At 33.0% G+C, this 25,724-nt stretch overlaps 4 protein-coding genes across 5 annotated transcripts; 3 read left to right on the top strand and 1 right to left on the bottom strand.

Annotated features, from left to right (window-relative positions):
- The first annotated feature begins 118 nt into the window (after positions 1-118).
- LOC547816 (acidic ribosomal protein P0) lies at positions 119-2,364 on the top strand. The gene is given in 5 exon segments (NM_001251445.1): positions 119-503; positions 596-664; positions 1,173-1,271; positions 1,590-1,982; positions 2,064-2,364. Coding segments are annotated over 5 exon segments (963 nt in total). The 5' UTR covers positions 119-245; the 3' UTR covers positions 2,208-2,364.
- Positions 2,365-9,511: 7,147 nt separating this feature from the next.
- On the top strand, positions 9,512-11,000 carry HS1pro1 (nematode resistance HS1pro1 protein). The gene has a single exon (NM_001249681.2). It carries the CDS (start codon positions 9,551-9,553, stop codon positions 10,862-10,864), a length of 1,314 nt encoding a protein of 437 aa, NP_001236610.2. The 5' UTR covers positions 9,512-9,550; the 3' UTR covers positions 10,865-11,000.
- Positions 11,001-14,457: 3,457 nt separating this feature from the next.
- On the top strand, positions 14,458-16,985 carry LOC100775399 (uncharacterized). 2 transcript variants are annotated; one of them, XM_014769828.3, is made up of 3 exons: positions 14,458-16,095; positions 16,384-16,418; positions 16,522-16,647. In XM_014769828.3, the coding sequence occupies exons 1-2, from the start codon at positions 14,897-14,899 to the stop codon at positions 16,385-16,387; spliced, it is 1,203 nt and encodes a 400-aa protein (XP_014625314.1). In that variant the 5' UTR covers positions 14,458-14,896; the 3' UTR covers positions 16,388-16,418; positions 16,522-16,647. The 2 variants fall into 2 exon arrangements, with proteins under 2 accessions (XP_014625314.1, XP_003518407.1); XM_003518359.5 differs by lacking the exon at positions 16,384-16,418 and having other exon boundaries at positions 14,472-16,095; positions 16,522-16,985.
- A 683-nt stretch (positions 16,986-17,668) lies between these two features.
- Positions 17,669-23,843, bottom strand: LOC100776313 (glycosylinositol phosphorylceramide mannosyl transferase 1). The gene is made up of 5 exons (XM_003519336.5): positions 23,159-23,843; positions 21,933-22,329; positions 20,619-20,782; positions 20,433-20,503; positions 17,669-18,064 (listed from the first exon to the last, which is right to left on the bottom strand). Exons 1-5 carry the CDS (start codon positions 23,362-23,364, stop codon positions 17,904-17,906), a joined length of 999 nt encoding a protein of 332 aa, XP_003519384.1. The 5' UTR covers positions 23,365-23,843; the 3' UTR covers positions 17,669-17,903.
- Between the last annotated feature and the right edge of the window lie 1,881 nt (positions 23,844-25,724).

The raw sequence follows: 25,724 nt of genomic DNA, 5'->3' as shown, positions 1-25,724 counted from the left end.
CGTTGGATCTAGGTTTTCCCCAAAACCTAGATTAACATTGCCCCATCGGCACTATATAAACCACCACTCCCGTCGTTTGTCTATTTGGCTTCTTCGTTTGCTACCTAAACCCTAGTCTCCATACATCAACTTGGGAGGTTAAAGAGACGGCAACGTTGTGCTGTCCGCCTTGACCGAGCCAGAGCTTCGTCTTGGCCCTCGATTTTGCCCTGTAAAACTAATCCCAGTAACAACAGAAATAATCAATGGCACCGAAACAGACCAAGGCTGAGAAGAAGATCGCTTACGATGCGAAGCTGTGCGACCTAATGGAGGAGTACGGCCAAATCCTCGTTGTAAACTCCGACAACGTGGGATCGAACCAGCTCCAGAACATTCGCAAGGGTCTTCGCGGCGACTCTGTTGTCCTCATGGGGAAGAACACCATGATGAAGCGCTCTGTCAGGATGCACGCTGAGAAAACCGGAAACAATGCCTATCTCAACCTTATCCCCCTCCTTGTCGTGAGTTTCACATCCTTCCTTAATCTATTTTAGCTTTCATTGTTTCGTATTTAATTACTGGATTTGAGACAATGTGTTTTTCATTGAATTAGGGCAATGTGGGATTGATTTTCACCAAGGGTGACCTGAAGGAGGTCAGTGAGGAGGTTGCTAAGTACAAGGTAAAGTGTTATTTGCGTACATTTCAATTAAAACTATGTACATATTTTATTGGTTTGTTTTCGTTCTGTATTTGATAATGTTGTAACGTTACTCGTTTGGCTATGCTTCCTGTTTTTGTGTTTTGAATTAATTTGAATCATAACAAGTCTTTCCTAAGTTTTTCTGTGAATACTTAGCAAGGCTTTTTGAATTGATGCTAGTGAATGTATTTCGTGAGCATTGAAGATGTTTACTGATATTGTTTTATAATGATTATTATCCGATTTGCTTTGTAGTTGCAAGGTGCTAAACATAAGTTTGATTCTTGTACATTGTTTTTTTTCATGTTATGCCTAATGATTTGGTATCCAAATATGTTATAGACCCAAGTTATTAAGATTGTGGTAGTTGTTCAGTAAGTTGCATCCCAATTGTTAGTTTTTCATTCTTTCTTTTTGCCACCGTGTCATCTGTGGTTATTATTTGCTTTAATTGAATGCTCATCAAAACATTGTTTAATCCGAACAGGTTGGAGCTCCTGCTCGTGTTGGTTTGGTTGCTCCAATTGATGTCGTTGTTCCTCCTGGCAACACAGGGCTCGATCCCTCTCAGACCTCTTTCTTCCAGGTTGGCAATGTTCTTGTAGAATTTGGGTGTGGTTGGTTGTGTTTTGGTTTTTAAACACTATTCAATTCTATATATTTTTTAAATAAAACTTAGTAGAAGTGGGGGACAATATTAAAATGCAAGAAAAAACAATATTAATAGAAAACCAATGCACATGTTTTTTTTATAAAATAAAGCTGAAAACTGAATATTATCTTTTAAAAATGTTTTTTAAAATTACTTTTATCAAATAAATTTTCTGTTTTCAAAATCATTTCTCAAACATTACAAGATTATTTTGTTTTTATGTCATGTTTATGCCTAGTCTATGTATTTCAGGTGCTTAACATTCCTACCAAGATTAACAAGGGTACTGTGGAAATCATTACACCTGTGGAACTCATTAGGAAGGGAGACAAGGTTGGATCTTCTGAAGCTGCATTGCTTGCCAAGCTAGGCATAAGGCCCTTCTCATATGGGCTTGTGGTTCTCTCTGTTTATGATAATGGTTCAGTGTTCAGCCCTGAGGTTCTTGATCTTACTGAGGATGACCTCATTGGGAAGTTTGCTGCTGGTGTCTCAATGGTTACTTCACTTTCATTGGCTATTTCATATCCAACACTTGCTGCAGCACCACACATGTTTGTCAATGCCTACAAGAATGTTCTTGCTGTTGCGGTTGAGACAGATTATTCTTTCCCGGAGGCAGACAAGGTCAAGGAGTATCTGAAGGTATTGGCTTTGACATTTTGATCAACTATCACCGAAATTATTTTCTTCATCCTTTTAATTTATGAGTTATCTTGAATGCAGGACCCAAGTAAATTTGCCGTTGCCGCCGTTGCTGCTCCTGCTGCTGCATCTGGTGCTCCAGCGGCTGCAGCCAAGGAGGAGGAAAAGAAGGAAGAACCAGCTGAAGAGTCTGACGATGACATGGGTTTCAGTCTGTTTGACTAAATTAAGTAATACTTTTGTTGAGTTTGCTTTGTTAGAATTAATGAAGTTGTTTGTCTTTCATTTTAGGTGCTATTTTAGTTTGCTGTCTTTTCAATTCATGTTACATTGCAACTAGTTTTTAAATCCCATAGTTAATTAAAGCTTTAACATTTTTGTCTCTTATGGTTTTAAATCAAGATACCTATTGTCTTCTTTGTGAAGATGGGAAAAGTGATGATATGATGCTTAATGGCATTACCTCAACCTCAAATGTCTGGGAGCAAGCAATAGTGCTAATAATTTTAGTCTTTCACGATTACTCCGTGTTTATCAAAGTAGCCGCCATCAAAATGCTATATTTAATTAATCTTAAATTTTTCTATAGATCTACGCTAGGTGACTTTACTTTTGTTTGTACAAACTTACAAATTGCACCTAGTCAAACGAACAAGAAGTGAAATGTGATTATGAAATTCAAAGATAATGTGTTTCTTATACAATAGGAGCACTTTTAAATTGACGTGTTCTTGTAACAATTGCTAAACATGGAACGTGGGTGATTTAATCCAAGCTTGCAGAGTTCGGATGAATTATAAAAAGACTAACGCCGCATTGTTTAGTCTGTTTAAGTTCTTTAACTTTAAATTGGAAGTTTTTCTTATTCTAAAGTTTACTCCCTCCAAATTAAATGTTGTTCTTAGTAAACGGAGGATACTGAACTTGTAATTTGTGATAATTTTTTTATCGTGAGGATAACCAAGGACCATTAAAAATCATAATAATGCCGCTGTCGGCGCCCTTTTCTCTTTTTTCTTTCCTTCTCTCCTTCCTCTACTTTCTTTCCCACCCAATTCACTCCTATCAGACACAGAATAAAAGTTAGCTAATCCGCACCCCAATAGTATTGTGTGAATGTTGAATGTTTCAACTAGAATTTTTTTAAAAAAAATCCTTCTCTTCTTTTTATTTCCCCTCTAAGTATATGACAAAAGTTATTAATATTAGGAGTTTTCTTTCTTCCAGTTCCGTGACAAAAACAAATGGGCGGTGATGTTTACGTCATTTCAAGCTTTCTTGTAGATAGGCCTTCATAAGTCATCAGAAGTCAAAAACAAAACCTTTTAGTTGATTCAATGACACTGACGCAAACAACCGTCTCTACAAGTCCGAAGATGTGGGCTTTGGACACAGTCCACTCATCCAGTTGATTTTTCCCAATTTTTTATTTAATTAATATTAAAGTTTTTTTTTTTTTGTGAAAAGGTAGTCATGGGTAAATAATATGACAATTTTTTCTCTATTTCTAAATATTTTTTTATAAATTCCTTTCTTATTATTTAACTGAGACGGAACTAAACTGGGAGGCCATTTATAAATTAAAAGTTAAAGTCCATCTTAAAAAGTATATAAACATCAAAATTCATATAAAATGTTCATAATTATATATTTGTAAAATATAACAAGGTGTAATAAAAAATAAAAAATATATTTATATAGAAGACAAAATAAATTCTTTTTTAAAGACCCAAAATCACAAATACTATTATTCATTAGTTTTATGACACCAAAAACTCTCATAAATCTATAATGAAAATTAGTATATATGTTGACCATATATTTTCTTGCCAAAAAATGTTATTGATTATATTATAGAATGTAAATATATTGAGAATAAAAGTGAAAGAAAATATAAAAATTTAGAAGTTAGAAATTAATATTTTAAAAAATACTATTTCAACTAACTTTTCAAAAAAAAAGTTAAAAGTTATTAAAAAAAATTATTTATCGAATAGTCAAATGAAATTTTTAACTGATAAGAAAAAAAATACAAACTAGCTTAAATGACATGCTAAAATATTGAAACAGTGGGGCATATATACTCAAGTTAATGGTATTTCAGTTAATTTTTAATTTTTTTTTATTAGCTAAAATGTTTATTTGGTAGTTTGGCAATCAATTTTTTAAATAATTTTTTAGTAGTTTCTAGTATTTTTTTTAAACGTTATTTGAAGTAACATTTTTTAATATGTTAACTTCTGACTTTTAATTTTTTATATATTTTTTTTCATTTTTATCCTTGATACATTTATTCATTTTTTTGGTTATCTTTTTAAAATAAATCATGATTTTATTATTTCCTATCATTTTATATTTTTTACTATTTCAACACCTAGTTTTATTGAACACTTATAATATAATAAGTTAGTTTGTCAGCTTTCAACTTATAGCTATCAGCAAAATTAACTAAAAAACTAATTAGACGCCGAAAGACTAACGGGTAACTAAAGGATGGAAGCTGAAAATCTAACTTACTAAATTATAAGTGTTTGATAAAATTAGTTGTTGAAGTAGTCAAAAAATATTACAGAAAAATAATAAAATCCTTGATTTATTTTAAAAAGGTAACAAAAAAAAGAATAAATATACTAAATATAAAAGTGAAAAGCAAAAAAAAAAAAAAAATCTAAAAGTTAGAAACTAATATTTTTAAAAATACTACTTTAAGTAGCATTTAAAAAAAAAACTAAAAATTATTTAATGAGATTTTTAACTAAAAAATAAAAACTAGCTTAAATGGCATGCTCACATATTGAAACAGTGGGATATATATACTCGGATAGAAATTGAACAATACTGTGTACTTGATGACTTATTATTCAAACCTTTTTTTTTTAAATATCTTTAGACAAAATAGTATTGATTTATAATTACTTTATTTTTTTGACATCTCCATCAGATAAATAAATAGAATAAAAATATTAAAATGATGATAATATTTTAAGAAATTTAATAAATAATAACTTATTCAAATACATATATGTTTTTCAATAATCAACGATAATAGTCAAACCCCTTAACAACTTCCCTATTGAAGTTGCCAATGGCTAGTGATAAGAGACAACTCTAAAATGTTGAATTTGCAAGTGGCGATATTGGCGCATTTGAATACTTTTTACAATTTACATCATACAACTTGCACACTTTTTTTAACGATTGCTTCAATGATATAGTACTATTTTTAATTAAACAACAAAATCTATTTGTTGCAATAAATACTTTATATCTGTCAAGACAGACGACAAGGCATGGTTTGGTTGAGTGGAAGGAAAATGAATAAAAATAGAATTATGAGAAAAATAGTGAAATTAAACTAGAGAGAGGGGTGTGAGATTCACACTAAATAAAAAAAAAAATTCTTTGATTTTTTTTTCTTTTCTTTGCAACCAAAGCATGGGTAAAATTTCAGTTAATTTTATAACACTAAAAACAAAAAAGAAAATAGAAAAGAAACGGCTTTTATTGTTCAAAGTTCAAAACTCAACGCTTGTGTTGCCTAATCGGATAGATGAAAAGGTTTGTTGGTGAATTCAAAAGAGAGACGCGATGCTTATGCACCCGTAGACGACATTTGCATGAAGAAAAAGGTCAGTCCATAAAAATGATTCTTAATTTCTTATTGCAGGCCACAGTTGAAATAATGGAATTGTAGAAAAAAATGGTTTTTTACAACAACAAAAAGTGACAAAATCACATATTAGAGGATAAAAAATCACATTTTTTAAAAGTTGAAGAATTAATTTCATTAACTGGAAAATATATAGACTAAAACCAAATTTAATCAAAAGTAAATAAGGATGAAAATTGCATTTTTTTTCCTAGAACTATTTATGGTAAATGACTAAGTGTTGATGGGGATGGAAACGTGTGTGTCTAATGATGCAATTGAATGCGCAGTGGCCAGACTTTTTGGGCACCATACAGTCCAATATCCATAAAAAGTGGTAATGGAACAAGTGCATGCCGCTATCATCTTTTTTTCTGAGATGTTCTCTTGCATTCCCCCTTTCGTATTCTTTTAAAACCCAAACATATCTAATGCATCCTCAACACAAGCCTCAGATTCTACCCTATCCTTAATACCATCTCTTTCTCTTTTTCTTTTCATGGATCATCTACAATCATTAATTCATTATCTCTGATATGGGTTGATGTTATCTTGCACTTTAGTGCCCTAATTTCGTTTGCCTTGTCTATTCTAATCAAAACCATTTTCTCTCTCCCTTTTTTTTTAATTTTATAAAAAATAATGGGTAATAACGATGGCAAAAGGGATTATTGAGAGTGAAAATAGGATAAATCATTCAATGAAGGCTTACAACCTGATAACCCATTCAAGGTTTAAGTGAAGCCTGGCTTATTTAAAAGAAAAAAAAAAGTTTTAACTTTTTAAAAAGTCTATTTAACCAAGTAAGTCGTGTTTTTTATAAATAAATAAAAAGTCTATTAGACATTTGGACTTGACAGGTAAATTTGTTTATAATATTATTAAAATTATATATATATATATATACATATATATATATAATATTATTATAACAACTAGATATGAGAAAGTAAGACTATATAATGATAATGTAAAATATTTTTATATTGTTATTAAATTATAAATTATTTTGTATAATAAGTTTTTTTTATTAATTAGCTTAAATTAATAATAATTTTTAATTGATTGACACTGATGCATATTCATTAAGCTCCTAAAATATTATGTTTTTGACTTGAGCTGTTTTTTTATTAATCAGAAGACTTGAGATTATTTTAACGATTATATAATGTAATTTTTTGTGTGGTTTTAACTGTTTTTAGTGTGATGGGTTAAAAGTATATATATTGGATTGTATGTGGTATGACATTAACCAATAAATTTATTTTTTTCCACTTATATACATACAAGCTCATAAGTTTATGGGTCTATTTAAAGATAAGCTCATTGATCAATTTAAAATCTTAATATGAAATAAATTTTTAATACTAAACTTATATAAAAATTAAGTCCGACTTAAAAAAAAATGTCTGTAATAAAATAACATGGCAGCCTTAGACTGTAAGATTATAAATTAAGCTTGTCAGATGAAGCTTAAATAAGGTTTAGCTTAACTTGGTTTAATTATTTTCATCCCCAATTATCACGGCACTTTATAGATTGCTAAAACCACATAAAAAAATTTAATAATTATTTATATTTCATTTTAAATCAAACACTATATATGATTAATAATATACGTAATCTTTATAGCTAAGTTTCAAAAAATGCATGGACATTTTCAATAATGGCTGGTTGTTTAGGTAGTCATTAATTTATGTGGACACACACATAGGGCACCATTGACTATCTAAGTCAAACAAATACCCACCCAAAATGTTTGGGTAGTTGCTCAACTTCCCATTATCCGCAAGTACATAAAATACCAATACCAATTCTTAGGTAAATTAAGGGGATTGACATTGAGTTGAGGGTCCATTGCTTACATATATACATGAGTTGTGAGTAACACGATATTTCCCTCCCCATGCATGTTGCGGTGCCTGCACGTGGAAGCATCCAAAGCAACCTGTTTTGGTCGACAGGGTGGGTGCAAGCATGTGCTATGGGCCCAAACAGGTGGCACAATGGGATACATATCGGCGATAAAGCAAATGAGAGCATCAAGGATAACTTTCTCTCCATTTTTGTAAAATTATTACTATTATTACTATATGTCATCATATTCATATATTAATCCACAACAGTGTTGGGAATTGGGAGGATGAAATTCGAATTCCTGCAGAAGAAAAAAAAATCTAACTAACACGTATAGACTAGAGTGGATGAATGATGAGAACACAACCTTAGAATTACATGATACTCCTAGAAAATAGCATAATTAATACAAGTCATTAATGGCACTGTCAATATATATGTCCATGATTGAAATCCAGGCTCTAGTCTATCTATAGTCTATACAAACTTGGCATCTAATTTTATTTGGCCGACTAATGATGGCATGATCCGTAATTATGCTTTATTTAGCTGCCCCAGATCCCAAGCGACTATTAGGTTTAGTTTATATATATATATATATATATATATATGTTGAGTTATGAGGAGTCGGTGCAGGGAAGGACGAATCTGTGAAACTAGATTCCCTCTCTTCTACATTACAACATCTTGCATGCACTTGCATCCTAATTTTTTTTAAAACAATTAAGAGTCAACCGATTTTCTTCTTTCCTTTACCCCATTTATTATATCAGTACTCTCCATTACTTGAGGTTCAAATCCAGAAAGTGAATTTTGATAACAATTTTATTAATTAAATGTGCCGCGGGTTCATCCACCTCTCTAATAAAGGGTTTAGGTGTGTTTTATTTTGTATAAAATAGTTTTCAAAATTCTAAAGTATATTAACTAGAGTTAGCACTTTCATCCTTGATCGTAAGAACAGTTATAGTAAAAGCAACAGTGTTGCACTCATGCTTTACTGATTAAGTTAACTTAGAAAAAATAGAGATGTATACATAAGGTAAAGTAACTTTAGGTTGCATATATGTTAAAAGAGGAGTTCACACATTTTATATAGAAGTCTAAAATAAGAGAGTTTGCACAATCTTATCTCATATACACCAAATGAAGTTATATTGCACAAGTGCATTTTTGTTAATTTATTAAAATTAATCAATAAAAGGACTAATTAACTTAGTAGTACTTAAAAAATTTCAGGAAAACTTTTATGTTTGGTAAATCTTTAATGGTTACAAATGAAAAAGTATATCCAGCAAACACATTATAAAAAAAATGTTGTTAAAAATTGTTCATTCCAGATAAAAAATAAATAAATATTTGCACCCGCTCCAATTTTAATACTATTATTATTCTGTCCCTACTCGTGTGGCGTTGAATAGAAACGTGTAATTAATAATTTTGTAAGAAAAATGTGAAGTATTTAAGAAAATGTTTTGATCGGATATGAATAAAAAAAAAAAAAAGAGTAATTAGCATTTGGAAGTTTTGATAATTTGGTAGAGGAAAAAGAAGGATTATTGTTATCATGTACGTACAAGAAAGAGCGAAAGACACATTTGGAGCCAAAAAGCCAACGATTTGACGCTGATGTAGCATGGCGCGGACCAAGGTTATCAAGACGAAAGGAAAGAAGGAAAGTAAGGAGAGTGGGGTTCAACGCGTATTTGCTTAGAAGCTCCAACTTGAACCACTCCACTAACAAACATAAACTCTCTTCTCCTTCAACTTCCTTCCTTGTCCTTTTTCCTTACGGATAAGCTCCATCTCCTCCATCGCTTTTTTATTCATTCATATATAAAAAAAAATATACTTTTCAGATTTTGCGTTTATAATTAAATTCATGATTCCACAGCGCCTTGACTTTCAAATTCCTTGTTCTTCATGTGTGCATACCCTTTGTCTTGTACCCCAGTCCACACGTCTTTCTTTTCCTTCCCTTTAAATTCTCCCATTCTCTTTCTCTCATACCCATCTCCATTTCCTCTTCACAAAACTCAGTTTCCAATTCACCAAACTCACAATGGTTGATCTAGATTGGCAAACAAAGATGGTTCACTCCAACATCATGCCTCCAATGTCCCCCAAACTCTCTCTCCCGGATCATAACATTCCAATCCCAACTTTGCAACTCCCCCTTCGCCAAAACGACATCACCGCAGCGTCGTCTCCTATCTGCGCTGCATACGACAACTACCTTCGTCTCCCTGAGCTCAGAGCCCTCTGGGCCTCCAAGGACTTCCCCAATTGGGCCAACGAGCCCATCTTAAAGCCCGCCTTACACGCCCTCGAAATCACCTTCCGCTTACTCGCAACCGTTTTCTCCGACCCGAGACCGTACATCAACAAACGCGAGTGGACCCGACGCGTCGAGTCTCTCGCCACGGCCCAAATCCAGATCATAGCCATGTTATGCGAAGACGAAGAAGAAAACCCCGAGACACGTGGCAAGGCACCCGTGACTGACATTAACGGCTTTACCGGTCAAAGCAGAAGCTACAGCGAGGAAAGCCTGCTCCCGCGCCTCGCCACGTGGCAGAAATCCAAGGACGTGGCGCAGAGGATTCTCAATTCGGTGGACTACGAGATGGGGAGGTGCACCTACACCTTAGGTTTAGGAGAGGCGAATATCGCGGGAAAGAAGATATTTCTCTTCGACGCGGTTTGCAGGCCGAGGGAGATTCACTCGTTGGAGACGACGCCGTTTGATGATTACGTGGGGAACCACGAGAACAAGACGCTGCACGCCACGCAGCAGATCGCCGAGTGTTGGACGCGCTCGGTGAAGAAGCTGCTGGAGAGAGTAACGGAGTCGGTGGAGAAAAAGGCGTTGGAGAAGGCCGCGAGTGAGTGCCATGCGGTGGAGCGGATCTGGAAGTTGTTAACGGAGGTTGGGGACATGAACCTCATGATGGATCCAGAGGATTTCTTGAGGCTGAAGAAGGAGTTAGGGATGATGAGAACTGCGGGCGAAACGGTGGCGTTTTGCTTCAGGTCGAGGGAGCTTGTGGAGGTGGCGAGGGTGTGTAGGAATCTGAGGGAGAAGGTGCCGGAGATATTGGAGGTGGAGGTGGACCCCAAGGGTGGGCCCGGGATGATGGAGGCGGCGATGAAGGTTTACTCGGAGAAAGAGAAAGGGAAGGTTCATGTTTTGCAGGGGATGCAGGGGATTGAGGTGGCGATGAAGAGGTTCTTCTACGCGTATAAGCAGGTTGTGACGGTTATGATGGGGAGCTCCGAGGCCGATAATGGGTTCACCAAGATATTCCTTGAACCCACTTATTTCCCTAGCTTGGATGCTGCCAAGACCTTTCTTGGTTATTACAACCAAAATTAATTCTTTTATTCACTTCAATTCCATCTTACTCACACAAAGAAACAAAAAGGATTGAATTTTGTAAACAAATCTTTGTCTGTAAAAATATATTTATTTGACTTCTTTTTGGATCATATTCTTTCGATCATATCCCCGCTTTTGAATTTTAAAAGTGGTGGTGTTTTAAAATGCATTACAGCAAACACCTTTTTTCTTTCAATGTGATTTAGCTTTCAAAGCTGTGGCAGTTGTGCTACAGATGGTGGTGATGCTGGGTGCTGACAGTTTCTACTTGGCTTCTTAATTATTTCTTGCAGGATCAATTAATTATATCTTTGTAGCTAGCATCTTAAATACTAAAAATATTTTTTTTATATAAAAATATATAAAATGTTAATATTATAAAAATACGTATAATCAGTTTTTAAAAAATAATAAATAATGTCTCATTAAAAATTATATTATTTCTAAAAATTACACTTTCATTTATTATATATGAAAATTGAGTCAATGTTTCATGTATGTATACGCTGAACCCTTGCAATTTATTCTTGGACTTGGTAAACATAAAATTTTACATTTGATGGAAAAGGTATGGTTGGTTTAGAAAAGAGGACTTCACTATCAAGCCATTAAATTGACACTTGCCCAGAAGAAACAATAAGTAAAGCAGTGTCCTGTAATTGAGGGAAAGTAGAAGAATCTAAGGATATAGATCCTGGTCAAATATGGCTGGAGAATTGGAGAATACCTTGGACGGGATAATTTTGCAAAGTTTCTTGACAACATAGCTATAGCTAGGTCTTGAAAATTTGTTTTTATATGTTCAGTGTATGATCCTAGAAGAAATTCTTTATAATGACTACTTGAATTAATTGTGTGGATGATACGTATCGATGTGTTTTAATAAATATAAATTATACATATCGTATAAGAAGATTCACACGTATAAAAAGTAAAAACTATAAATTATACTCATGGGCAGACAAGAAAAATATTAACCTTCTATTTAAAACTCGCATGTCACATACAAATCGTACTTGCACGTTAGGAAAATATAATAAAGGGACGGATGGGATAACAAATACTTCAAACCAAACATTTATTTTCAATTTTATTTTACATTAATATTGAATTTGATTGGAAGGAAACGAAAGAGAGGATAGAAATTTCTATAATTTTTGTTGTTTAATTAAATAATTTAAAAGAGAGAAAAACTTCTATATTAATTTGACTGTTCTAAGTACATTATAGTGAATTTGTTCATTTCTCTCCCTTTCTTTGTAAATCAAAGAAAGACTTGTTCTCTATCATTGAAATTTATCCTCTTCTATCCTTTAAACCAAAGAGTACATTAAAAAATCAAGGTTGTTAATTGTTATTAACTTAATATACGTTTTTAGTGTTTGAGAAAAGAAAATTATATACTTGCTAGTAAAAATAATTTTTTAAACAAAATTGGGCTGGGCCGCCTGGGTAGTTGTGGACCCAGAAAAATGATCTTGAATTAATTGTTTGATAACTAAAAAAATTGAAACAAAAAATAGGTCGGGAATTCTTTTCCAATCTAGTCTAGAATCTAGAACATAATTAAAATAAATTTTCTGGTAAAAATGGTCAAACACAGATTATGGCAAGACAAATCCTGCAGGAAGTAAACTGATGAGAACAGGTCAACAACGTCAAGAGAGAGAGAACAGTTCAACAATTTTAATTTATTTTGTCATCAAAACCATTTTTATCCTATACATTTATTTCTAGCTTGTTTGCTAGGAATCCAACGCATGATTAGCAACATAGGAACATGGTATGTCAATCAATTACGCTGAGGGATTGGTAAAATGGGTCCAATCCATTTTTTTTTTTTGTCAGGTCGAGGTTATGTTTTTAACCTGTCAACTTATTTTAACGCATTCTGTTTTTGACCTATAAAAAAATAGGTTGAGAGAAAAATGGGCAAACAACTGATTTTTTTTATAAAAAAATTAATGTTTATTTTGATATGTTATACATATATTTTATTATTTTTTCTAAATAAATTATTATTCAAAGTTTAATATAACGCATTCAACTTTTTAGTAAATATTTGTTATTTAATATTTATAAACAATAAAATTAATTAAAATATATTTATTATTTATCATTTTCTCAATTTTTTGTCTTTGACAGGCTCAACCCTACTGGGCGAGCTTGAATTCCTAACCTACTTTTCTTATGCAGGGTGGGTTAATCTCTTTGTTTTTAGAGGGTCAAATTGGATTGGTCCATTTTGTCACCTTTAAGTATATGCATAATTCGTGTATTACATGCTTTATATGTACAATATGAATAAATTTGTTAAGTAACACTTATAAGAGAAAAAATAAAAAAAAAACATTTTCATAAACTAAAATCAATATATGCAAAGTAAATTTAAGATAAATTAAAAGAAGAGAGATAATATATTAACAAACAATTAGAAGATAGAAAAATATTTAAATAGTTTTAGAAAAAAATTATAAATTTAAGATAAATTTATTACTATCAATTAAATTAATTACTTATTTTAATTTTTATGAATTAGATAATTGAATCTTATAAATAGGAATTGAGAGAATATATATATTTTTTAAAAAGGTTGGATCACGGATGAACTTAGCAATTAAGGATATGCGAATAGCAGTGCTTTTTGGTTTTCGGTTTTATTCGAAGAGTTTCTAGCATTATCAATAGGCCTCACATTGTTAGACACCATACACGATCCTTTCACAGTTCAACAATAATATAGATGCATTGTGAAGATTTTTTTTTTTTTATTATTTGGTACTGGGTATCATTCACGGTATATACTTTTATTTATTTGAGTCAAACAAATGGATAACAAAAACTCTTCTAACATCAAGTTAGCCGGAGATATGAACAGATATCAATGACGGATTAGAGTAAAAACTTTTACCCGAAACCTTAGTGACCCATTTTATAGAGATTGGATCTATGATCTCAATTTCCTTTGTTAGATATCATAATTAAGAAAAAATATAATTTTATTTTAAAGTTAATCATTATCTTTCTATTATATAAACTGAAATAAATAGAGTTTATTTCTTTCCTTATTTAATTTTGTAAAATTGTCTGAACATGGAGTTGTCTACTTGACTGACAGTTAAATACAGATATTTACCGAATCCGAGAAGAAGAATACTAAATTATTAATACAGTTGTATACTAAAAATTTAAATTCAAAATCATTAATAAATTAATTAAGTTATAACAATATATATCAATTGATTTAGCCTTCCGTGGATTTAAAAAAAAGTTCCATGGTTTAAAAAATTATAAAAAAAAAATATCTTTTTGCGTCTATCTATGCTAAACTTGCTACAGGTGAGGTGATCCAAATCCACTTTTTGAGTGGTGCAAAAATCTTGTAATTCACACGCCCAAAGTGATGATGATCCGGTGCGTATGACTCGCATCGCAATTCGGCTCACGAGCCATTCAACCAAAAAGAGCAAATAGCATGATACACCAATAAATGAATATCATACAAAATCCATTGGAAAAAAAAAATTAATATCCAAAAACTAACTAAATATCTTCAAAGTTTATCTTATTGCCACGTTCATCAGGCCCCACGTGTTATCCACTCCTCACTTTTTTCTTCTACTCATCAAACCCCTTTCCTACGGCTCATCAAACATGAAACTCTTATAGTACCCTCTTCTATTGCCATCTGTTCTCAGTTAGTTTATGATATACGAACACTTTTGAAGTCTCATGAATGTTGTCCTTCTTAAATATTTTTCACTACATTCCAGGCACTCACACCCCTTTTAAATTGTGATTTTCACACCCTTCCTTCACCGATCGTTTTTTCTTTTCCCGTTACCAAAAGTTATATTATATAGTGATCTGATTGTATTATTGATACAGAAAGCAATATACTTTTTTGTGTGATTTTGATTGATTTCTATTTGGGTTTATTCAATTATGATTGTCTTTTAGGTGATATGATTTTTTTCCTTCAGTGTTATTCATTGTTTCTGTGATCCCTGGAAGAACTTGTTATTGAAAATGGCTTCAAGGGTCTCTCCCAGTCTCAAATGTTGGCAGTTCAGAACCCCTTATTATTGTGATTCATGGAAGACACCTCGTGCAGTTCCTTCTTCAATACTTAGGCATGTGACTGAGAGGAACAATGTTATGCCACCATGTGGGTTGTTGGTCCATAGATCAAGGAAGAATTTGAGGGTGCAAAGAGGAAAACGTGTTTACTCTTCGCTTTTTGATGACTTTCGCCAAGAGGAAAGGATGAATCTTGTTCAGGATGGTTGTTGGGATGAAAATGGCAATGAAATAGCTTGTGCCGTCTCTGATAATGAATTCGAAAATGACTCCTCAGCCAAAGGTTGTTCCTCTGAGGAGTTTGGGACAATGAAGCCTGAAGTTTTGGAGCCTTCTCTTTTGGGAATCCAGCCTGAGCCACCAAGCTGGCCAGAGAGAGATGAGATTTTGAGACTTACCTTTGAGAGGAAAGTGAACAGTGTGGGAATTCCCTTGTCCATTAGGATGATCAAGAAGAAGCTACAATTGGAAGAGGGTCTCAAAGAGGCTGGTGAGTTGAATGAATTAACCAACTGTTCTGTGAACAAGACCTTCTCCTCTATGATGTTTATAATGCATGAGCTTCAAAGTCGTGCCTTGCAAACAAGGGAGAGTTTATTTGGTGAAGACTTGCAAAGTGTCATGACCAAGCTAGAGAGAGAAATGGATGCTTCATTTGTTTGGCTCTTCCAGCAGGTTTTCTGGAAGACCCCAGCTCTCATGGTCTTTGTGATGGTCCTCTTAGCTAACTTTTTAGTGTTCTCTATGAATGACAACACTGTCAAGGCAATCACTCCTTCTTCCATGATCACAAAGGCTCTAACCTTGACCGGCAATGAGAGTAAAGTACGACATTCTCAAGTTGATACTGATGTTGATCAAGGAGAGTATGTGAATAAGGAGTTGAACGAAGAGGAGGAAATGTTGTGGAACTCTTTTCTAGAGGAGGCTTCAATGTTGCAAAAGGAATTGAGTGGTGAGGTTTTGGACCACGAGACAAGGCAAAGGTTAGTTGCCCCAGTGTCTGTGGAGCTTGAAGGGGATCAGTACGAGGAATATGTCAAAACTGAGCTTTATTACAAAAAGCATTTGCTCCGGACACCTCATTGTTCCCTTCTGCTGTCTAACTATGCACAGTTTCTCTTCCTTGTCCTTCATGATATTGATGGGTGAGTTCTCAAAAACCAATTTTGTGATCATATCCGATTAGTATTAGACAATGCTGCATTATTTAGCTAGCCTTTTGATTAGTGAGAAGGAGCAAAATAATAAGAGGAAAGAATCATGTTGCTTGTTTTATTCTCTATGCAAAGAAGGGTGTTTAATTTTTTGTTTTGTTTGTCAAGCTCAAATGAGTCGTTTTGAAGATTTATTTTGGTGTAGAGTGTATAGAAGTGACATCAATACTGACAAACAATGAGGATACTACTTGACTTGACTTGTGTTCATGGGTATAGGTAAACTTTTAACGGGTGAAGGCATAACAGATAATGTAAATGTATCCTCAAGTTTCTTATTTCTTTAGGCCCTTCTAGAGGGTATTCTTTTGTTGATTTATTTTTTCCATTTTTAATACATTTGATATGTTTTTTCAGGGCAGAAGAGTACTACAAGCGATCAGTGCTAGCGGAATCACCGGAAGCTGAGGCATTCAGTCGCTATGCCGACTTCTTGTTGATGGTAAGAAAGGATGTTTGGGCAGCAGAACTGAGATATCTGCAAGCATTGGAAGCAGATCCTGGCAACACTTATTATTTATCAAAGTACGCCAGTTTCCTTTGGAACACCGGTGGACAAGATGCTAATAGCTTTCCTATAGAAGAATTGGACAACTTGCAGCTATGACATATGATTCATCATGGCTGAGTGATGGTACTTTTTGGTGACATGTTACAACCAAGTTCTACATCCCACTTGCATTTAAGTTTTATTCCTTGATTTTTGTTTTTTTGCTGGATAGTTGTTACTACAGTTTTTTTTGTTCTTTTTTCCATTGTAGTAAGTCATTCGTGGAACAACTATCTTTGTTCATATTTAAATATGATGTGTTTAGCCTGAATGGCTGAATGATATATATAGCTCAAAGTTCAGTTCATGAAGGAAAGAGGCATGAGTTACCAACTCTAACTTTGAGACCTGAATGCTGTTCCGTCCTATCAACAACCTGTGTACAGTTTACAGAGAAAAAATATTGCTTTTTGTGAAAGGACTTGGTCTGAAATAGCTACATGTAACAAATTTCTATAAAATTTAAAGAACACAATCTCTACTTCACAAACACAACTTAAACGAGATATATTACTAACTCAAGTTTTTTAACTTCTTTTCAAATCAATGAACAATTTCAAACAATTTCTTGTTTGAAATTTTGTTAGTAAAGCTTGTGAGAATTAATTATATTGTTATATAATTTCATACGGAATATTAAGAAATGTGAAAAGTAATTGTCGAAGGAAGATACATTGGAAACTACCAGCGAAAATGTTATTTCTTGCTTTGTTATTTATTTAACTTTACAATCGTTCCTTTTCCGTTGGGAAATTTTGTTTCAACAACTTGCTATGGTGCTATCCATTTGCGGTTCATTAAGTCCCATTTTCATTCTTCCAACACAATAACGTTATCTATTGGGCTACTTGAATAATAATAATTAATAATATAAATAAAAACTGTATCACAGATAGAGCTTCATCACTAAGGGTGTAATGCCCCCTTTAATATTCTACAATCAAATTCTTAATATTTTGAGAGGAAAAAAAAAAGCACCACAGGATGCTGCCTTGTATTACATATGAATAATACAAGAAATCAACCCAAGGAGTTTGATCAATTAGCGACAAAACGCATGAATTGTGTATAAGATCCAATATATTGTACAGCTGTGACTAACGTGAATTGAGTAACTCAACTAGCTACTAAAAGGACGGTAGTGGAATTTCTAGAAACTAGAAATGCAAAGAAAATCAAAATTCCAGCGTCACCAAAACCAGATATTGCGGCTATCAACAGCCTTAACTGAAGTAGATACCAAGGGCATCCGCCCATACACGGCAGCAAATCTGTTGACGCATTCTGTTCTTCTTTCACTGTGACCTCCCAAACTACTGATTCCAGTCGATCCAATCTCGAATATTTTACCTGTGACAAAAAAAATAACAATATCGTTGAAGCTAATATACAAATAATGAGAACAATGTTCAATTTGTATTATACCATAACTTCAGAACATAAAATCAATTAGCATGGAACTTCACAATCAGCTACTTAAGATTGTACTATTAACCCCATAAGCAACAGTGTACTGACCACTGGCTTGGTAATAATACAAAATATGTCACAAACTACCAGCACTGTCATGAGTTTCAAAAATAAGTCTTGTGGTCAAATGGAAAATGAATCGTCATACTGTTTCAATGATCGCCAAGAGAAATTAAAGATTAATGAAATCATACTATGATGAATTTATAGCTAAGATTTCACTGCACGATTATGTTGATAGAAAAGGAAGATAATTTCCATATTATAACTTAATTCCATACTGAAATCATATATGTTCTAATAAGTTGGAGATAGTTTCCATCTCAATTTTAGTTGAGTTAGCACATTGTTGTATTCAACTGCAATATGCATTACATACTCCGTCAATCCACTGCCTACCATTTGACTGGGACAGGAGGTAAGGGGCAAGGAGTCAAGGTCTAATTTCACTTAAAATCTAAAAAACGGCTGCCTCCCTTTGCTAATGGTATACCTCTTAATGTATGCTGACAAGATATCAGATACTATTGTATCTGATAAAGAGAGCAGGGAGGAAATACTCTAAATGAACACAACAAACTACTAGTAATTCTAGTATCAATAAGTAGCACAGATCTGTTGCTTTCATGTGTTTTATTGACCTAGTAAAGACATACATGTATCATTTATTGGGGCTCCCCCGGCCACAAATCAATCATACAAATGTTAGGAAGGTGCTGAATCCCTAAACAAGACAAAGTCATCACTAGAAAGAAAAGGCCTTTTATTATGCACTTTCAGCTATAGCTGTCATTTTGGCCCTAGGTCCAGCCCACTTGGTCCTGCATAATAGCCCTATGGGGCCTTAGCCCCCCTAATGAGGGGCCTTGCTGAGCCGAAACCCACACAACCACATTTAATATGGGACCAAGGCCAAGGCCATGGGTCATGCTATTTTAAAAAATGATTTTTTAACTGTCCAAAAAATATATTTTTAAATCAATTGACTAGGATTAATTTCAGCCGATCTCGACTAGGGTTATTTGCAACCAACCTCAACCAGGGTCATTTTTGGATGACCTCGATGGGGATTTTTTTCCCTACATCACCTAGATCATTTTTGGTTGACCTCAGCCAGAACATTTTTTACCGATCTTCATCAAGGAAATTTTCGGTTGACCTTGCTAAGGTTGTTTTTGGTCGACCTCAGCCGGAGCTATTTTTAATCGACCTCAGTCAAGGCTATTTTTGACTGACCTCGGTCAAGATTGTTTTCGGCTAACCTCGTCGATGACTATTTACAGCTTACCTCAGTCTTTCCAATTTTTGGTTGACCTCAGCTAGGATTATTTTTTATCAACTTCGACCACCATTGTTTTTTTCCAACCTTGCCAAAGTTATTTTCTATCGACCTTGGCCAAGTTTGTTTTTGGCTGACCATGGTCGAGGTTGTCTTTGACCGCCGACCTCAGCAAGACTCTTTTTAGCTAACTTCGACTAGAGTTATTTTTAGTCGATCTCGATTAGGGTTGTTTTTGGCCGACCTCAATGAGGTCTTTTTGGCTGACTGAGCTAAGGTTAATTGCGGCCAACCTTGGCTATGGTTAATTTGACCAATCTTGGTCGTGGTTATTTTTGGCCAATCTCAACTAGGGTTAATTTTGGTCAATTTTGGCCAACCTCTTTTATACAAAAATAAAGAAGTACTATACTAGAATATATATCTGAATTATGGGAATTGAAAAAAAGGTCTAATTTTTTTGGCCCATGGGCCGACCCTAACCCACAAGGCTTTGTGGGATTTTTGGCCCTGTGGGCAATATGTGTGGTCCGTTTGGCCCTAACCAACATGGGCCAAGGCCAAATGGGTTACGGCTGACCCACTTGACAGCTCTACTTTCAGCTAGTGAAGTTAAGGAACTTTTGAACTTTTTTTTAATGTACCCTAGTGCCAGAAGGTTCCTCGCTAAGCGGAGGGATGGGGGAGGGTCATTGTACACCGCCTTACCTTGCATATGCAAAAAGGCTGTTTATGGATTCAAACCCATGACCATACTGGTCACCAAGGCACAAGTTTACCATTGCACCAGGACTCGCCCTCTAAGGAACTTCTAAACTAAACAAGCATAAAAGAAAAAATAATAATCCATGTGACTGTTATACAATGGTTATAGGATATGGAATTGCTGAGTTCTTAAATGCGTTCATCAGTATATAGAAAAACAAATAAAAAAATCTAAAAATAAAATAAAAATTATGAATCAAATACCTTTAACCCATATGGGGGGTGCACCAGTAGCATTTGCAACAAGGAAAGACATTGCAATATCTTCACAATTCCTGGTAAATCAATTGAATTGTTGAGCAAATAATAAAACAAAGGCGGAATCAAAGTTGAGATTGAAGTCTGATAAAATAGAAAGGTAATGAATAATTAGTTAGTCCAGGGAAAAACCTGTTCTTGGTTACATATTCTCTAATTGATGATGGCATTTCATTTGTGTAGATATTGAAATACTTTTTGTGAAAGAATGCTGCCTTGGAAAGCACCATGCTATATGTACCTGTCCACCACACAGACCACCATCCGCCATATATAAATTTGTTGTCATTACCTTCCTACAAGAAAAATCAATAACTTGAAATATTAGCCTTAGCTATTTTTCATATTTTTCCAGTCACAACACTACACTCAGGAAAATTAATGAAGGAAACCTAAAAGATTACAGATTTAAGGATCAAGCATTACAATAATCGTTAAGGTTCACACAAAGTTCAAAGATGCATGAAACAAGACTAACAGATAAAAAAATTTCCTCAGTGACAGAAGTTCAGCTTTTGTTTCCTTTAAATTAGATACTCATCAAGAACAAAATAACATGTCTCCAGTTTATAATAAGGGTCAAATTTTAGAAACTAAATTACAAATAAGATATATAAAATGTACTAATTTTCTTGTTTTTTGATGTCAGCTATAAACCACCAATACTTTAATTTGCTTCACATATCTGTCTTATGTATTTGTGAAATATCCTGCCTTTAAAAAAATCATGAAAATCCAACACAACTACATATGAGACATAATATAAAGTAGAAACATAGAACTATTGTCCTTGTCCTCTTCATAGATGATTTCAAGAAAGAAATGACATTGATAATATTCCTATTTGTAGAAAATAGGAAATGATTTATAAATTTTTTTTTTGGTAATGTCCAAGAAGTTTGTTCTTTATTTGGATTTGCATAATTGCAATTATATATTGATTATGTTTTGTGAACTTTTATAAATATCTAGGTATATATCTTACACATATTGTATATTTTTGGAATAATCGTATAGTCATATCGGATCGTATATCTATCTGCATCATAGGATGTCAGTCAGAAATCACGCTCAAAATTGAAATGGATCTCCACACCATATGTTTCACAAAAGTATGTTTTCTATATTTTACAAAATGACATCTTGAAAGGTAAAGTTATCAGTAATAGGCAGTTATAGAGCCAATATTTAAGTGTAAATAAAAAAAAAATCATGCATGAAAATTAAAACAAAAATGATTGACTTCCTCCACACCTCATTGTAAATTAGTCATTCACTTCCTCTCACATTTGATCTCCACAGGCAAAGGCACAAAAAAAAATAGTGTGTGAACAAATTAACAGGGATAGTGAACAATAAAAGCAAAGGCATAAAAAAATATTATTATGTGACCAAAATTAACAGGGATAGTGGACAATAATTTGGAAAAAAATAGATAAACCATACCATTGAATCCACCCAATGGACACGAGGTACAAATCCAACCATTGTATCAGGTGCACTTTGCCAAACATCAAATGCAAATTCCACCGTAGAGCAAGGAAATATGACATCATCATCAATAGAAAAGACAGCATCTGTCTCCAAATCCTTAATTTCTTTAAATCTATTGTTCAAACTGTCTTCCTTGTTGATATCAAACCTCAATTTCACATATCTTCCATCTTTAGACTTGGACTTTACAACGTGGTGCAGAAATTTTAAAAGATTATCTGACGGAGGATCAGGTTCACTCCACACGATATGTACTGATTCAAGTCGAGGACACGATGAATAATGCTTGATGGACTGCTTTAGAAGATCATATCTCTTCCATGTGTTCATTACTATAGAATACCCTTTCCTGTGAACAAAATATAAAATGAGAATGAGTCCTCTAACATCACAAGCAACATAAGCTCATTACTCTTCAAGAAAACAAAATTTAGAGTGAAAAAAACAATCTCCAAACTACATACCACTAGGTTATAAATCAAGAGTATATGATAAAGGAGGGCGGAGTCATTAACATTCGAATTAAACATTCCTCTGAGCAAGGTTCTAGGTTAATAATCTACACCACCAAAGCCCAAATTCGTTTGGTTCACCTGTTTTCCAATTCTAGATGATCGTGTGACTTAGAAAGCTCATCAAGAAGTGATGAACCTCGTAATATCAAACAGTCCATCAGATACATAATTATCAACCCAAATACCATTAAATGATCTCATCACTTGATTATAAAATAAACAATATTAATAATAATAGTGACATCAGAATTCCCAAACAAAAATATTTTCAAGATCCCAAGAGCCAAAAAACTTATTCGACCGTTTAATCTTGCGAAAATTCCATCAAAACAAAAGCACCGATTGTTTCCAAAACGATGATAGCTAATAAACATTTGGTAACAAAATTAACCTAGCAAATAAAAACCTATACACATAAATATCCCTTTCTTTATCTTTTTTTTTTTCTTTTCATATATGCAAGAAACAAGAAAACGACAAAGAAAATCAAACAGAATCTAGCACCTATATGGAAATCCCTCAAAGGAAACAGGCTTTCCGAAAAAGAATCTGTTACCAAAAACGAACGAATCTTAATTATTAAAAATTTATTATTTATGGAATTATCGAGTGGAGTACATATTAAGTAATTGAATGGAAATATAAAAGAGAAAGAAATAGGACCTGGAATCGGGGAAGCGAGGAGGTGGAGGCGGCGTTTGGTTGTTGATCCATAGGACGAAGGAAGAAGCGCTTGTGGAAAACGCGAGAAGCGTGAAGGCGACGCAGCAACAGAGGAGAAGCTTGATCTTGAGTGATTTAACGGTGGAGATCGCGAGTAGGCGGAAGCGCTGCTCTGTCCGACGGTTCCACCAGCAGCTCCCTCTCATGACCGCCGCAATGCGTGTTTCCGAGGGTTCAGCGGGCAGCCATCCCGAGCCGAACGAGAATCTTAATGATAATGGCTTTGTTTCTTTGACGTGTGAAAGTGAAAGTTAGGCTTTGTCGTGCGTGCGTCTGTCTCAGTCGCAGATGCGAGAATGCGAGAATGGAAGAATAGGATGGATTCGTTTTTATTTATTTTTTTTCTTTCTATTGGTTGGGTTCCGACATCGCATCGCCTCGCACACAAAAATCAGGTGCTGCGTGCCACGTGGACGCTTTCTGCGCCGCTGGATTTATCAGATTGTCCCTTCGCGACTCTGGTGCTTTCCTGAGACTCAGTGATGCTTCCCTTCACGCACAAGGATGGATGAATCTGGGAATTTTATGAAAAAGGTGTCATTTTTTATTTGAGGGTAGATTTCATATCATTATTCTGAGATAACTGGTAACAAGTATTATTACAATTATTGTGAGTAAAAATATATTTTTTTTATTCTTTTTAAACCAAAAATATATGTTTATTTAAAACTTCAAATTAATCTTACGCTATTTATAATACATGAATCTAGGTTTACAACTTAATTTTCCTAAGTAAAAATTTTCAACATGGGCTAACGAATGAATAAACGGGAAGACAATCAAGCCAAGGTTAGGGGAGAAAAATCAAACTACTCAATTGGAATTTATATTTAATAATTTTTTCATATACAAAATTAGAAATTAAATCCTAATTACTATATGAGAAAAAAAAGGTTAAACATATTTTACATAGTCTTTCGATCACAATTTATCATGCACGATGATTTTATTAACTTTTAAATAATTATCTTAAATAATTCAAATTATTTTACTGCCGTACATAAATATTAAATTCTTTTTACTTTTAGAAGTTTTTTTAAAATATGTTTACGTGTATAATGTTACAATAAGAGAAAGGAGTTAAATATGTTATTAATAAACGAGAGAAAATAAGAGAATCTCAAGTTATAAGTTGGAGCTTATTGGTTGTTTTGAGAGATATAAATATAAGATTTTTTTTTTGTATGAGTAATATTATTTCTTTTCAGTTCAATTTCAGAATTCTCTTGTTTGAATTTCTAATATTAAAAAAATGTAATAATAGTAATTGACGAATTGAGTGTTATGTACATATAAAAATATAAAATTAGATATCAGGGTTTTTTTTAGAAACCGAACAAAAAAATAAGGGAATTTTTAAATTGAATAAAAGAATAAAATAAAATTTTAAAAAAATAAGGATAAAATTAAGAAGAAGAAAAAAACTAATAACTCATAAAATAGCTTATTTTTCAATAAGTTACTTCAAAATTCTTACCAAAATAAAATTTGAACCATCTTATACATACACTTGTATAATAAATAAGTTTTCATATTTTTTGGATATTTTAAATTTAGTTAAATTTTACGTTTTTTAAATTTTTTTATTTTTTACATCAATAATTAATTTTAATATTTAAATAGTATCTTCATTTTATTAGCTCTTTTAAAAAACGACACATCGAAATGTTTTGTTCAATTAAAATATAGGAAATAGGTTCAGACATTGATGTAAAAGTATCCATAAGATCGATATAATAATGAGTATTAAAATTAAAATTAAATTATTATACAAATATGAAACTAAAAATAAATCTTTTTAAAAAATTTATCTACCTATCACCATCCTTAATAATAATCGATTGTCGGATTAACTAAAATACACAAAAACAAATGTCAACTTACGAAACAATGAATACCTGATTTTTTCTAGTCAAACTTTATTTTTAATATAATTAGAAATAGAAACTAGCTAAAAAATTAAGAGTCTGCCAAGTAACTAGGAGTAGGTATTTGCTGATATGGATCAGCTGAGTCATTGATAGATAAAATTTGGAGAAATAAACTCATGACATATGTAATATGCTAGGAAAATAATTAATCATTAACCAACAAGTAGCTAAGAGTATTTTTTAATGAAGTTGCTTATATCGACTCTTAAAAGTTAAACAATTTAAAATATCATTGAAATAAACAAGTTTTCTGTTTTGGTTTTAGTCTTATATGACTTTTTAACCATTTATGTTTTCTGCTTTGGTTTTCTTATATATGACTTTTTTAAAATAGCCATTGATATGTCTTTTAAAAAAAACACTTACTAATTCATAAAAAAAAAACTTACTTTGTTTATAATAAAGATTTATTGGGCGGGTATTTATGGTAGGTTTTAATAATCAATGATTTATTTCTATCAACATTTTCAGTTGAATGAGCATTGCTTTGTTAGTTATGACTCATGATTAATAGAAAGCCCCGCGAAATAATTATCGTTTCAAGCATTAATTTCTGGAAGATAATTCAAAGATGG

This window comes from Glycine max, chromosome 2 (assembly GCF_000004515.6).
Source record: "Glycine max cultivar Williams 82 chromosome 2, Glycine_max_v4.0, whole genome shotgun sequence".
Classification (NCBI taxonomy): Eukaryota; Viridiplantae; Streptophyta; class Magnoliopsida; order Fabales; family Fabaceae; genus Glycine; species Glycine max.
The sequence above is the reverse complement of the archived record's forward strand: the minus strand, read 5'-3'. Positions and strand labels throughout refer to the sequence as shown.